At 41.6% G+C, this 15,146-nt stretch overlaps 1 protein-coding gene across 5 annotated transcripts in view; it reads right to left on the bottom strand.

Moving 5' to 3' along the window:
• glra4a (glycine receptor, alpha 4a) overlaps nt 1-15,146 on the bottom strand; it is a 58,190-nt gene that overhangs the window by 8,907 nt on the left and 34,137 nt on the right. For 4 of the 5 annotated variants that reach the window (XR_013210362.1, XM_077247913.1, XM_077247914.1 and 1 more), the window contains exons 2-5: nt 11,251-11,384; nt 5,576-5,643; nt 4,704-4,927; nt 1,757-1,839 (exon numbers count right to left, since the gene is read on the bottom strand). Coding sequence is in view for 4 of the 5 variants with exons in the window: in XM_077247913.1 (XP_077104028.1) it covers nt 1,757-1,839; nt 4,704-4,927; nt 5,576-5,643; nt 11,251-11,384 (509 nt within the window). In the remaining variant the exon portion in view is untranslated. The remainder of the gene's footprint in view (nt 1-1,756; nt 1,840-4,703; nt 4,928-5,575; nt 5,644-11,250; nt 11,385-15,146) is intronic. The other variant, XM_077247917.1, reaches the window with a different exon arrangement.

Below are 15,146 nucleotides of genomic sequence, written 5' to 3'. Positions count from 1 at the left end.
CTGTTAATCTCTGTGTATAATACCAAAAAAGCCTTTATAAACTTTACATTAATATTCCATTTGTCTACTTTCTTTCCCAATTCTGCTTCATTTTTTTGTGCCTTTGTCATCGTGTTTTTCCACTTGCATACCAAGTGCCCCAAACTTATTTTCTTCCTTTGTTTTTCTGCTTACACCTTTGCTTTAACACTCAGCATCAGATTTCTCTACCTGGATGTGTCCTTCCCAGACATGGGGATCCCACCCCTCGGCAATGTCTCACCACTCGTCAAAACGGTGTTCAGCAGGCCCTTTCAAAGCCCTAAAAAGGTGCTCTTGTCTGATCGGAAATGATTATGCCCTCAGTAACGGCTTTTGTTAGACAGTAAACCTGCCCGTCTTCCTGTGTGTGTCTCACTCTGTCTGACCCCACTCCTTAGAAGAGGGCAATTTTAACTGCGGCTACAGAGGGCGGCTTTTTCCACTCATTGAATAAATACTGTAGACATACAGAGGACGCAGAAAGGACAGTAAAACAGTATCTTGGTGTAGTGCGTCCCCTAAATCTTTTAAACCATGTGAGTCACTGAATGTAGAGGTGCTTCCTTTGGTCACCACACATAAATCAAATAATCCAAAAGGCAAATCCAGATGTCAAGCTAAGTGGCATCTGCAGTGCATTTCTGTATTACATAGATATCTCATTTGGCTCCTCTTGTGGTTAGAAAGGGGAGTTCTTTTGTCTTAGGGATGTGGAATTAAATGCCTCTTGGGCAAATGAGGTGGGCCACATAATAAAGGGGACACAAAATTACAGTTTCATTATTGATATCCTTTAAATTGGTTCTAGGAGTTAAGATGCTATCTGCTCTGAGGGCACTGGGGTGGTGAATTATCTATTTCTTTTCCTGCCTCTTCCTTTTATCAAGGTAACAAGGAAGGGCACTAGACACTATGCACAGTTTTAAAATGAGGATGCTGTATCGGATGTAACTTCCTCTTACCGATTCTTCTTCTTTTTTGTGCAGTGAGACAGAAAACTGTTTTGAGTAATCTCTTTTCTACACTTTTTATAAAATCCCATAATGCTCAGGGTTATCGGGCTCACAAGTAGAAAAAGAAAAAGTTAATTGTCATTGCCGGCTTAACAGGATATAAATAGCAACAGTTCATGATATGCTCTACCATTCAAACGTTAGGGGTCAGTACATTTTTATAAGAATCCTGAAAAAAAGAATTTACACAAAAATATTAAGAAGTGCAATGGTTTTCAACTGTGATGATGATAATAATGATAAATTTTTCTTGTGCACCAAATCAGCATATTGATTTCTGAAGAATCATGTGACACTGAAGACTGGAGTTAAAGCTGAAAATGTAGCACTGCAATCACAGGAATAAATTACATTTTATAATAAAATATAATTGAAAACAGTTATTTTAAATTGTCTTATTACTTCACAAGATTACTGTTTTAACTGTATTTTTGATCAAATAAATGTGGCCTTGGTCAGCATAAGAGACTTTTCTTTAAAAAAAAATGACTGACCCTAAACTTTTGAAAGGTAGAGTATATGTTCACCATACACAACAGTGTACATAGGAAGGCTTTTAAAAACATGTAGAGTTATGCGTTCACTGTGTTTCAACTTCATGGCTATTGCTATCGTGCATTCATTAAAACAATGTCAAAAGAATCGGAAGCAGCAAAGTGTGAAGCTGGGAAGGCGAGGAGAGATGGGGGAGGGAGAGATTAAGAGTAGAATAGAGTACTCACAGCTTTCTAGCTGCATGGTACAAGTTTGAATGTCCATTGGGAAATTCTTCAAGTCCATGGGACAAGACAGGATGAGTGTTAGCCTGAGACGGTGTGCAAAACAGGAAAGCAGAAAGTGAGGAATAGAGAGAGAGAGAGAGACCAAAAAAATAGTTTGCAAGGAACACTGAGGAGGAGAAGCAGAAGCAAAGAAGATAGTTGAAAAAACATTGTCATTATTGACTCTTGTTTCTTGGCCCTCATGTCTCTTTTTTTTTTTTGCGAATATCTGACCACTCTTTTGCAATAGAATTAAAGTGAAGGAGGATGCTTCAAGCTTCAAATTAAATTATTATGTATATATATTTTTTAATATAGTGCATAAGTTGTATGGACTACTTTTATTATACTTCATAATATTCAACCTTGAAAGCTCTAGACCCCAGTAATTGAAATTGCATCTATAAAACAACCAGTACATTCTTCAAAATATCTTCTTTTGTGTTCCATAAAGGTTTGGAACAACAAGAGTTTAAGTTTGTTTTTGTTGTAGAGGCAGAATTATAATTTCAGAACGCACCATTAATCAATATCCCAGTTTATACAGTCTCCACATGAGTTCAGATCAATGGTTGTAAACTTTTTCCCTTTGATTTGTGATTACAAAGTGAATCTCTAAATGTGGTGTGAATTGCTAAGTTTTTATCACGTCTTCTTAGTAAAAGCAAACTATCTTTTTTTTTACTCTTGTTTATCGTATGGCTGTTACATTAAAGTTTTAGCCATAAAGATCTATTATGGACTTTGGATAGTGGAAACAATGTACAACCCGATATCAGAAAAAGTTGGGACATTTTGTAATATGCAATAAAATCAAGAATCTTTGATTTGCTCATTCTATTTAACCTTTTATTAACTGACAAAAGTACAAAGAAACGTTTTCCCAACTTTTTTGGGGTGTTTTGCAGCCATCAAACTCAAAATGTGTTCATATTTACAAAATACAATTATGTTGGTCAGTGAAAACATTGGAAAACGTTTCTTTGTACTTTTGTCAGTTAATAAAAGGTTAAATAGAATGAACAAATCACATATTCTTGATTTTATTGCATTTTACAAAATGTCCCAACTTTTTCTGATTTGGGGTTGTAATACCCTGCTGTAATGCAATGTCTCAGAGAAAGACAAAGCCACCAGTGCTTTTTTGAGGAGCCAATTTATTTTGTACTGTGATAACCGTGAATTCAAACCCTAAAATATCCACACTTACACACTCTGATGTGGAGGCCTTTTTTTAGGCTCTTTAAAACGTGAGTTTCCAAAGTGGGACCAGGGCACAATTAATTGCAATCAGGGAAGGGCAGTTTTTATGATACATGCATTTCAAATACGTATTTCAATTAGAATATAAAATAGTATAAAATAGTACTTTGTTAGAAGTCTACATGATGACATCATAAAAATGCAGCCTCTGATAGTACCTACTCAGTAGTTTGCCCAGACTTGTTGAGATCAGAACAGAAAATTTATCCATATGGAAGAAGGTGGTCAAGGTAAGAAACGTGCAGGCTGTCAGCTTTCCATACATTTTTTGCATAAATTGGTATTATTTTGGAACAGTTCATGTTACATTTTGGTGTTCATTTTAGTAGCCTAGACTAAATAGTTTACCAATTTACATAATGTTCTTGAAAACTATACTGAGCAGCCGCCCCATAGTTAACGTTAGCTTGCTACTTTCATGTTAAGTTCCTCAGTTGTGCACGAAAATAATTATAATAAAGCATGAATGACTGCCTGACACATAGTATATTATTATATTTATGATAAACAATCAAATGATTAATTAGTTAGAAACTAGTTGCTATGAATAAAGGTACCTTCAGTTGTCTTCTTATGAATTACTTGTTTGTCAATAGGGGCTTTCGCACCGGAGGAACCTTTTCATAGTTCCTATAACTATTTTAGTCCTTTTATTTTTTAAATATTTGGCATGTGTGTGTGCTGCTGCACGTCCCTGTGTGTGTAATAAGTAGAGTGTACGCGCGTTGTGCACCCACCTATAGACGCATATTAATAATGGGCCCCCTTTAAATAACAAAAAATACTGCGCCATTGACTTTAGACCAGGTTTTTGTTGGTCAATGGCGCAGTCTATTTCAGTTGCCTCAAAACAGCAACGCGCCAACAATGTGCCTGAACACACCTCGTTTTCAGACCAGCACGCCCATGGGCAAACAGATGGGCGCAAATGCATGTACTATTTAAACAATGTGGCGTAGGACGTGGAAATGATAACTGCGTCAGGCTGAAACTAGCATATACAACCAGGGATATGTGAATATTTGATCTGTTAACTGGTTGCAGATGTCAAACTTATTGCATGACTCGGGCAGAGAAAAGCTGCTGCTATCAAACATTGTTTACACGTTGCAACTGAGCCAGTGTAATGGTTAAGGGATAGATCAAATAGGCCAATTTCATAGGAAATTTCATGCTCCCTTGTAAAAGTATTTTTTTGTATTTTTAAAATACAAAAATAGAGTAGTTTATTTTGCATGGTGCGGAAGCTGCATTTTGTACTACACTTAATACACTTAAAATTAAGGTATTTTATTTTAAAATACCTTTTGATGTATATTTGCCCAACCCACAATTAGGGATGTTTCTTAGATGTTTTTTAAAAGCAAAACAAAAATAGAAAGAGTACTTGGCATTAACAGTCAAGCCTTTTTGTTTTGTTTTTAGGCTACATAACATCTCTCATTTTACGTATTTTATATTTTCTGATTAATAATTGCTCAAATTCCATTGTGATCACTGTGCATTCCTATTTATTTTGGCCCAGCTCACTTCTATAACATATATTTTGCAATAATCGTTAAATGCAAAACCCTATTGCCCTTCGTCACTAATTCTTGTTAATTCCCCTTTGTTATCTGAAATCTCTTTAGACTTCTCTGCTTACCTAATGCTGTAAAGCACATTCCCATTCTGAAATATCCTCAGCAGCTTGTTGTCTGTTGTGACTTCATGGAAGTTTGCACCTTTCTCATTAGCAAAGAACAAGTCGGGTTTCCATATGGAGTCCAACATAGAAGGGTCCAAGTCTAGAGATGCATCAGGATATTCACTATAGGCCAGTCGAGGGTCGTTCCACTGCTGGCGTAGAAATACGTTAAGCCTGTAATCCTGTAGGAATAATAATAAATGTGTTGGGTCCTGAAATCTAGTTCAATTTCTGGACTATTATTCATGTTCTTTTTAGACCTAATGTTCTTTTTTTAAATTGCAAACCTAACACAGACTAAATCAAATATGCCCTTGACTTGCAGGTAAATAACATGTTCTCCCCTGACATTAATTTCTGTTGTACAGTAAGTCCTATGTGGCGATCAGGAGCGCAGGTGTCACTCATCAGTTATCACGCCACCGGCCTTGTGCCGCTCTCTCACGGCCCTCGGCCTCGTCCTGCTCGCCACATCCTCCATTTCCAATGATCTAACCCCGCTGACAATCTGTAACGGTCAACTGAAACATTCTGCTGACAAAGACACTTTAAGCAGGCTTTAGAGGATGGTTGTATCACCCTTTCATTTTTCCCCCCTTAAGTTCCTGGTCGTTTCTATCAATTTCTCATTTTAATTGCATGGTGGACAGTTCATTATCAGTACATCAGCTGACCCACTGGACTCTAAACTTCTAATTGATTTGCTCCTTGAGAAGTCAGGCAAGCAACTAACCCCCCCCCCCCCTTTTTTATGCTTTGCGTTTTAGACAAGACAAGCTCAATCCTGAATATTTGATTTTAAACTAAAATTAAGCAGAGTTGTTACATACCATAGTTGTCTCAGTAATGGATCCAAAGCTGTTGATGAAAATATTACAGGTGACATTTACTGGTGGTCCTGTTGAAATAGAGGAGAGAAGTTTCTTATGTTTAGACTTGAATATATTTTTGTCAATATTTGGAGAGTGAATGAAAAATAGATAGTTCACCAGCAAAAATTGTTCTCACAACAATCAAATTTTCCTTATTTTTCCCCATATACTGAAAGGATATGGTTACAAAACCTCCAAAAATGACTAAAAGCAACATAAAAGTGGTGCATGTGACTTGTGTGCTATACAAAGTCTTCTGAAAACATGATAGGTTTGTGTGAATTAAGATCGAAATTTAAACGTAAAATTAATTTTTACCTTAAACATGGAATATTAGAATGGAATTTAGAAATGTTGCCTCAGCAACTAACTAAAATAAAATAAGTACTAAAATTACAACAACAAGAAAAATGTATGTAAAAGAATGAAAAAGCTAAATAAACAAGAACATAACAAAAGCTGAAAATGTCATATATATATATATATATATATATTAGACAGCCCCTAGTCATCATTCATCAAAATAATTACTATAAGAAGAACAGAACACATTTCAAAGAGCATTCCCACTCTTTAGTGTATTCATAGATGCCACCCACGTCACTAGAAATAGAATGCTGCCATATTGACGACCGATCTCGCCCGGTATGGCCGCCCAAACTGCGCATTTGAATGAGAGAGAAAGACAGAGATACATGGATAACATTTAAATTTTAGGCTCCAATCCTTATTAGTGTGACGATGTTCGGCTGGATTGCCCTCGAGTGTCACTAGAGGGTGCTCCACCCCTGCACTGCCTTCCCTGGGACTGATCATGCAAACACCCTGAACTGATTTCACACACACCTGTTTCCACTGATCACTCTCACACCTGCATCGAGTTCCTCACGCAGCTCCGCACTCATTTATACTCCACTCTAACTATCACTCATTGCTAAGTCTTGTTTTACTGTTGTGGACATCACCAAGCTTTTCCTAGTCTAGTCCTGTCTGTGTATCTGACCCATCGCCTGTTTCCAGGATTCCGTCTTGTCTGCTGCCTGCCTCTGTCTTCCCGCCTGGTTATCGGACTCTGAGTATTGCCTTGTCTCCTATGCTGTGTTTGCTGTCTGTGACCCTTGCCTGTCTGACTACCCTCTTATAAACTCACGCTGCGTTTGGATCTACCTGTGTCTGGTTGTATCATGACAGAAGACTTAGCCATAAACAGATCCAGCAGCATGTCAGCCTTGTATGCCTCCCAGTCAGCCAATGCGGATCTGATCGCTGTACACCGGGATAGGCTGGATCAACTCACCTCGTCATTGGAGAGGTTGGCCAAGATGGTTCGCGGTCTACAGGTTTCCACACCGGGACCATCGCAGACTCAACCTGTCTCCACAGTTGTCAGCCCTGATCCAATCCCAGTTCAACGCCAAGCTCTCCCGGTAAAATTCGACAGCAAGGTTCCACGTCGAGCTTTCGCAGCAATACCGAACACGGATACGGGAGCTGAGATTATGCGACTTCGTCAAGAGGATCGATCGATTGAGTGGTATGTCAAAGAGTTTGTTGAACTGGCACGTTTCACGATAATGAGTACCGAATGTTTAATGGTGTTTTTCCGCGGAGGGTTATCTGAACCGCTCCGGTCACTGATGCCCATTCATGATCCCCACGGTACTTTAATGCAGTATATTGACATGGCCCTTCTACTGAGTGGTTCTGCTCTCGCTGTGAGTAAGATGGAGAAGGAGCTCCACGACGCCGCGACATTCACCGAACCAGGGTATAGTCATGTCACGCTTGACGAGCTGGAGAATCCTCACGTCAGCCTCGACGAGCCAGAGCTTCACGTCAGCCTCGACGAGCCAGAGCTTCACGTCAGCCTCGACGAGCCAGAGCTTCACGTCAGCCTCGACGAGCCAGAGCTTCACGTCAGCCTCGACGAGCCAGAGCTTCACGTCAGCCTCGACGAGCCAGAGCTTCACGTCAGCCTCGACGAGCCAGAGCTTCACGTCAGCCTCGACGAGCCAGAGCTTCACGTCAGCTTCGACGAGCCAGAGCTTCACGTCAGCCTCGACGAGCCAGAGCTTCACGTCAGCCTCGACGAGCCAGAGCTTCACGTCAGCCTCGACGACCCAGAGCTTCACGTCAGCCATGACGAGCTTGAGTTTCACGTCTGCCTAGCTGAACCAGAGCCTGCTACCGAACTGCCAGAGCCGCCTGCAGCCGAACCTCCGAAACCTTTAGTGAAGCCTGCAGCCGAACCCCCGAAGCCTCCAGTTCCAGTCTATGTCCCCGTAGGTTCCCCCAAGTATTTTTTGGATGGGGGCAGTAGAGGCCACGAAGGGACAATGAGGGGCGTGCCACCGTGGTCTCCTGAGGGGTCGTCTCTGCCGTGGCTGCCCGTGAGGTCTTCACACCCAGGGAGGTCTGAGGGGGCCCCACCCTGGCCATTGGTCCATCCCGTTCCACCCTGGCCTTTGGCTCATCCTGCTCCGCCCTGGCCGCCATCACGTCCTGCTCCGCCCTGGCCGCCATCACGTCCTGCTCCGCCCTGGCCGCCATCACGTCCTGCTCCGCCCTGGCCGCCATCACGTCCTGCTCCGCCCTGGTCGCCCACGCTCTGCGGCCCAGGCCCGCCTTGGCTACCTCCTTGTCCCGTTCCCCTGCACGGGCCTGGCCCTCCGTCCCTCCCCCAGGATCGTCTTCACTCTGCCCCCCACCTGGATATTCTTTGGAGCGTCTGGAAGCCGCTCCTTAAAGGGGGGGTTATGTGTGACGATGTTCGGCTGGATTGCCCTCGAGTGTCACTAGAGGGTGCTCCACCCCTGCACTGCCTTCCCTGGGACTGATCATGCACACACCCTGAACTGATTTCACACACACCTGTTTCCATTGATCACTCTCACACCTGCATCGAGTTCCTCACGCAGCTCCGCACTCATTTATACTCCACTCTAACTATCACTCATTGCTAAGTCTTGTTTTACTGTTGTGGACATCACCAAGCTTTTCCTAGTCTAGTCCTGTCTGTGTATCTGACCCATCGCCTGTTTCCTGGATTCCGTCTTGTCTGCTGCCTGCCTCTGTCATCCCGCCTGGTTATCGGACTCTGAGTATTGCCTTGTCTCCTATGCTGTGTTTGCTGTCTGTGACCCTTGCCTGTCTGACTACCCTCTAATAAACTCACACTGCGTTTGGATCTACCTGTGTCTGGTTGTATCATGACAATTAGCTACCTCCAGTTTTCTTTTGTCCTTTATTTTCTGCCCCAGACTTGCCCCAATTTATGATATACAGGTCCTTCTAAAAAAATTTGCATATTGTGATAAAGTTCATTATTTTCCATAATGTAATGATAAAAATTTAACTTTCATATATTTTAGAATCATTGCACACCAACTGAAATATTTCCGGACTTTTATTGTTTTAATGCTGATGATTTTGGCATACAGCTCATGAAAACCCAAAATTCCTATCTAAAAAAATTAGCATATCATGAAAAGGGTCTCTAAACGAGCTATTAACCTAATCATCTGAATCAACTAATTAACTCTAAACACCTGCAAAAGATTCTTCAAAAGAGGCTTTTAAAAACTCCCAGCCTGTTTCATTACTCAAAACCGCAATCATGGGTAAGACTACCGACCTGACTGCTGTCCAGAAGGCCATCATTGACACGCTCAAGCAAGAGGGTAAGACACAGAAAGAAATTCCTGAACAAATAGGCTGTTCCCAGAGTGCTGTAACAAGGCACCTCAGTGGGAAGTCTGTGGGAAGGAAAAAGTGTGGGAAAACACGCTGCACAACGAGAAGAGGTGACCGGACCCTGAGGAAGATTGTGGAGAAGGACCAATTCCAGACCTTGGGGGACCTGCGGAAGCAGTGGACTGAGTCTGGAGTAGAAACATCCAGAGCCACCATGCACAGGCGTGTGCAGGAAATGGGCTACAGGTGTCGCATTCCCCAGGTCAAGCCACTTTTGAACCAGAAACAGCGGCAGAAGCGCCTGACCTGGGCTACAGAGAAGCAGCACTGGACTGTTGCTCAGTGGTCCAAAGTACTTTTTTCGGATGAAAGCAAATTTTGCATGTCATTCGGAAATCAAGGTGCCAGAGTCTGGAGGAAGACTGGGGAGAAGGAAATGCCAAAATGCCTGAAGTCCAGTGTCAAGTACCCACAGTCAGTGATGGTCTGGGGTGCCATGTCAGCTGCTGGTGTTGGTCCACTGTGTTTTATCAAGGGCAGGGTCAATGCAGCTAGCTATCAGGAGATTTTGGAGCATTACATGCTTCCATCTGCTGAAAAGCTTTATGGAGATTAAGATTTCATTTTTCAGCACGATCTGGCACCTGCTCACAGTGCCAAAACCACTGGTAAATGGTTTACTGACCATGGTATTACTGTGCTCAATTGGCCTGCCAACTCTCCTGACCTGAACCCCATAGAGAATCTGTGGGATATTGTGAAGATATTGTTTAATTTTATCATTACATTATGGAAAATAATGAACTTTATCACAATATGCTATTTTTTTTAGAAGGACAGGTCATTATATAAATATATATTTATCTTGTGCATAACCCCTCCCCATACAGTGGGGATCGCTTGAAGGCTTTCAAGAGTACAGACGCGTATCAATATGCTGTTGCTGGATGGGTAAAAGACGTAAAAGAGTGGCACCTGGCCACCAAGGATTTATATTTAATCATGGGACATGTTGGTATTATAAAAGAAATTCAAATGTATGATTTTGGTGGTAGTTTGCTCTGAGTAGGTAGCGAGTTGTTAGCTAGCTAAGTGGCTCAGCTAGTAGCTTGCCAGCTGTCAGCCACGGCTCACAGCTAGCTGTCATTAATCTGGATTAGGCCTGTCGCGATAGTCAATAAATCAATTAATCGCACGATAAAAAAATGAGCTCGATAGTTTTTCCGTTCGATAGTTCTTCTCTCTCTCTCTCTCTCTCTCTCTCTCTCTCTCTCTCTCTCTCTCTCTCTCTCTCTCTCTCTCTCTCTCTCTCTCTCTCTCTCTCTCTCTCTCTCTCTCTCTCTCTCTCTCTCTCTCTCTCTCTCTCTCTCTCTACCAAAGAGACTGGATGACAACTCTGTTTAAGACATAACCGACATATTTTACGTGAATACTCTCCAAAACGGACATTTAAACATAATGTTGTGTGTATTTGTCCATTCAGACACGAAACAGAGCTGAATTCATTACTCACGCGCTGTAACGTTATAGGGCTCTATGGCTGCACGCTTCAGGTTGGGTGTGTGCGCACAGAAAGATGTGATACAATATTAGACATTCAAACAATATGAGACATTTCTTCTATCCTTTTCTTTTGGTATAGAATAAAATACCAGTTCGGGGTTCCTCTTTCGGCTGTTGTTGCAGCCAACTGCGTATTGCAGGCATTACCATAGGGCATTACTGAGACCGTCGGTCGTCAAGATGGCGGTGCAAAGCTACAGTTACATCATGTGAACCGAACGAATTTGAAGTAGTAACACACAGTCAGGTCACCGGGTTCTATCTACTGTCACCTCATTTAAGTTCCCAGGAGCCACTGCTATCAAGCTGCTACCAGTTTCACAGTAGGTTATGTTGCATATCCCGACAAAAGCTTGTTTGTTTACGTTCTGTCACACCTTTGAAGTTGGGTCTGATGCGAGCATCATAGCCGGAGGTTCTTCCCATCAGCTTGTCCAGAAAGTCCGATGGGGACATAGGCTTTGGGCCTGGCCTGCTGGAGGACTTTATCTCCTCTTTACAGGAGCCCAGTCTGCAGGAGATAGAGAAAGTGAAGAGGAAGGAGTGTAGAAAGAAGCCAGAAAGAGAAAGGTGAGGTAAAGGACAATAGATACAGTCAGTGATAATGACAGAGAAAAACGTCATGAATCATTTTAACGGAACTTTTATAAAGAGCTGTTCAAATAGACTTGCTGAAAAGACCAGCATGCATTTTCATGCTAGTCTAGCTGATGAAAGTAGTGAAGCAGCATTCAAAAATGTTTTTTTTTATTTGTGACCTGCAATATAGTCTTTTCTGCAGGGAATAGAGAGGCATAATGCATTAAACATACATTCTTCATGCTGTGTTTTTACAGAAGCCTGACACAGTGATCATGGCAAAGAAAAACCAAACCCCCTAAATCCCTAGGCAGGGGGAGGTATTGTGTCTGACAGACTGATGGCTCAATTGAAATGCTGTGAATGTCACAGTTAGGGGAGATAACTTTGATTCCAGTTCCAGCGGGACTCAGTCTGTGCCTGACAGACCTGCGAGGCTGGAGCAAGTGGATCCCAGAGGCTGGAGCCCCGGATTTGACAGGATCTTTCACTTTCTGGATGTTTCACTTCAGAAAAAGTGTTTTCTCCCTGTGCTTTTGATTCAGTTTTAAGCAGATCAGTCATGACCTCAGCCCCCAACCCATGAGCAACAGAAGGCCATCAGAATCTCTCTCCTCTTAACGCCAAACTTTCTGATCAGTGACTTTTTCTCAGTGTTTTTACCACAGAAAACGTAGAGTGAATTTTTGTGGAAACTCCCATGTGAATCACTGTATACTTGGATTGCATAATGTTTGGAAAAAAAGTGTAACAAGAGGCTGTGTTCTCCCCCAAAGGCCTGGGAGATACAGATCTCTCTTGGAGTGAGAAAAATTCCAATATGGGTTTAAATTTGCCTCACAGACTTCAGGGCTTCCTCATCATCCAACTCAGCTCTTGTTTATCCGAAAAATGAAAGAAAGGCTGCTAAATGAATCACCCCCACTTTTTAGTGTGGTCCAACTGCCTTAGAAAATCTGGCTTTTTGCTCACATTCCCACTTTTTTTTTCAGAAGATTTTATGATGATAGAGCGGAGCATCCATTTTTAAAGAGTCGCAGAAGAGGCAGCGATCAAGTTTGTTTTTTTAGTCTTGAGTGTCTGACTCAGTTTGCATCCAAGTACCATTGGCATCAAATTGTGTTTATAAACCTCACAGGCTGATATGCACAACTGTGCCAAGTTCATATCTAAGCCTTTCTGAACTCGGGCAGCTTCATTTCATTGAGCTCTTTACAGGTTGGCTTTTCCCTTTCTCACTCTTTATTTCACTAGGAGAGAGATCATATGTTTTACTTTCTGTCTTTCTCGCTTTTTCTCCAACTCACCTAAAGAATGAACGTTCTTCTTAACTCCACAGAGTATTACGGACAGTCCGATTACATTCTAATTCCCATAAAAATGGTTTATATAATATGTGGCTCAGGCACACAAAGAACAGCAATGGCGAGAAGCCATGGCAAAGGTCCATTGCTTGTGTTTGTGCTGGGTGTAATCCATGGTTTCTGTTGTTTTGGTTGTCTGGTATTAAAATATTTCAAAGAGATTACGCAGTCACATTTGAAATGCACCAACTTGTCATTTCAGGCAAGTGATTAGGCTGTCTACATATTTACAATATCCATTTTGAAGCTGTGGTGGGTGTTGTGGTATTGATGCTCATTTTGTAGTACATATTCTTCATCTGCAATGGCACAAACATTTTTTATATAAAGTGGTAGAATCCATATCCATCCTTGAAAAAAAATAGGAAAAAAGAGTGGATACATGTAGATAAAATCTGTATGTATTTATATACCATTTATTTATAGATACACATTTGGCAATGAGAGATGCCATGAGAAAAGTACTAAGCAATTTTTTTATACTAAAACCATTCTTTTGCATGTCAAAGTAATATTTATGGTAGATGGAATAAATATTGTCAAAACAAAAGTAAAGAGGTCAAAAATATTATCATACATGTTGGAGAATCGGCAATGTATAAAACCATGAACATTATTTGTTCAAAGATTTGCTATGAATTATTAAATGAAGCATGTTTTCGAAACTCATAGGTCAAGCGTGTGTAAGGATGCCAAGGCTTAAGGTCCTTGCACACTGAGTCCGAATTTTTCGTGTGCGTTTTTTTTTTTTTCGTATTTGTCATTCGGTGGCTCTGAATTGTCAAAACACCATTCAAACGGCTTGCTACGGATCATAGATATATACACCAGATGTTGCCTTGGGTACGGCAGTTCATTGGAACGAATGTGTCAATAGAGCCGCCATCATGGAACAGGGGAGCCCCTCCTCTTTGATGCATCAGCATCAATGTAGGAAAAGGTCTAACGGAAATAAAATCACCATAAATCGTCATGAATGCGATTTTCTAGTTGTTTTGGTTCGTTTCAACAGTCAGACATGTATTTATCATTGAGTGCAGAGAAATTTAAAAAAATGTACAAAATTTCACATTCTTGTGAAATGTAATCCCTTGCTGTCTGGTTTTTAGATTTCGTTCGTGTGAACATCCATACGCAGCACAAATGTCCGGCGCCATCCATGAATTCAGCGTTAGCTACTTCCTATGACAAGACCCCTGTTCCAAGATGACGGTGATATTGACGCATGCTTAGAATCCCAAGGCAACATCTAGTGTATATATCTATGGCTGAGGATGCGAAAAACCCAGAAAATCGAACCCGATCCGAATTTTTTTTTATGACGAACGAAAGTTTCGGAGGGAGTGTGTAAGGGTCATTGACATAATGTGAGGTCGTATTTATTTTTTAACCTGCGAAAAATTTGTGTGCAATGACCTTTAGCCTTCCCCTGGCCATGGACTTGATACTAGTGTGGAATTTTCTCGCTCAAACCACTGACTGCTGCTACTTCTGATTGTTTTTAGCAGGAAAAGCTGCCCAAACTGCTGGTCTAGGATCAGTTTTCTCCATAATAATAGAATACTGGCGAAAGAGATTTGCTGTTTGCTCTCTTGAGTGCATCAATTGTTTCTATTTACAACATGTTTTTGCAGCGTTGAGCAATGTAGCCAATCAAAAACATATCTGTTGATTTCTTTAATGTAATGGCCAATCAGAGATGTTTAAGTTAGCATCCATTTACCGTTCAATACGCCGGAGTTTTGTCCATTGCTAAGTTCTGCACTCTCGCCAATCCTCTCGCTATAACTTAATTATAACAAACAAAATGTAGAGATTATGTAGGCTACATACGAGATTCATTGTGGAGTCATAACTTTGAGAGATCGTGACTGAGATGAGTGACAGCTTTAATATAAACGGAGCGCTCCATCCAGAATTTAAATAAAACTTTAGTTTTTAAACTTTAGTTTGTAACGAGAGGTTCTCTCGTATTGCGTAAGTTTAGCTTACGCTACGGGAAAGATTCATCTTCTCAAAATATTGAAGCCAAAAAATTATCCTTAATTTTCTATTCATTGTCAACGCAGTGCAGCAGCTAGCAGACCTAGAGCAGGCCATCTCGCGTGCTCTTTGGCTGCCCTGCGGGCAACTGCTGCAGCCTACAAGTGAGCCCGGCGTGACGTCACGCCCAATGAAGGGCGCCCGCGCCTTCATAGCGTCACAGCCCGCAAGAATGGGCGTGGCTTAGCGTATAAAAGTAGGGGCTGTAGGCTGACTTCCCTGATTTTTCTTCTCTTCAGCAAGCTCTTCGCATCGCTGGATCTGAGAGAAGCCACCGCCGCCATTGA

This window comes from Siphateles boraxobius, unplaced genomic scaffold (genome assembly GCF_051911475.1).
Source record: "Siphateles boraxobius isolate OS27281-9 unplaced genomic scaffold, OSU_SipBor_1 3, whole genome shotgun sequence".
NCBI classification, from domain to species: Eukaryota; Metazoa; Chordata; class Actinopteri; order Cypriniformes; family Leuciscidae; genus Siphateles; species Siphateles boraxobius.
The sequence above is the reverse complement of the archived record's forward strand: the minus strand, read 5'-3'. Positions and strand labels throughout refer to the sequence as shown.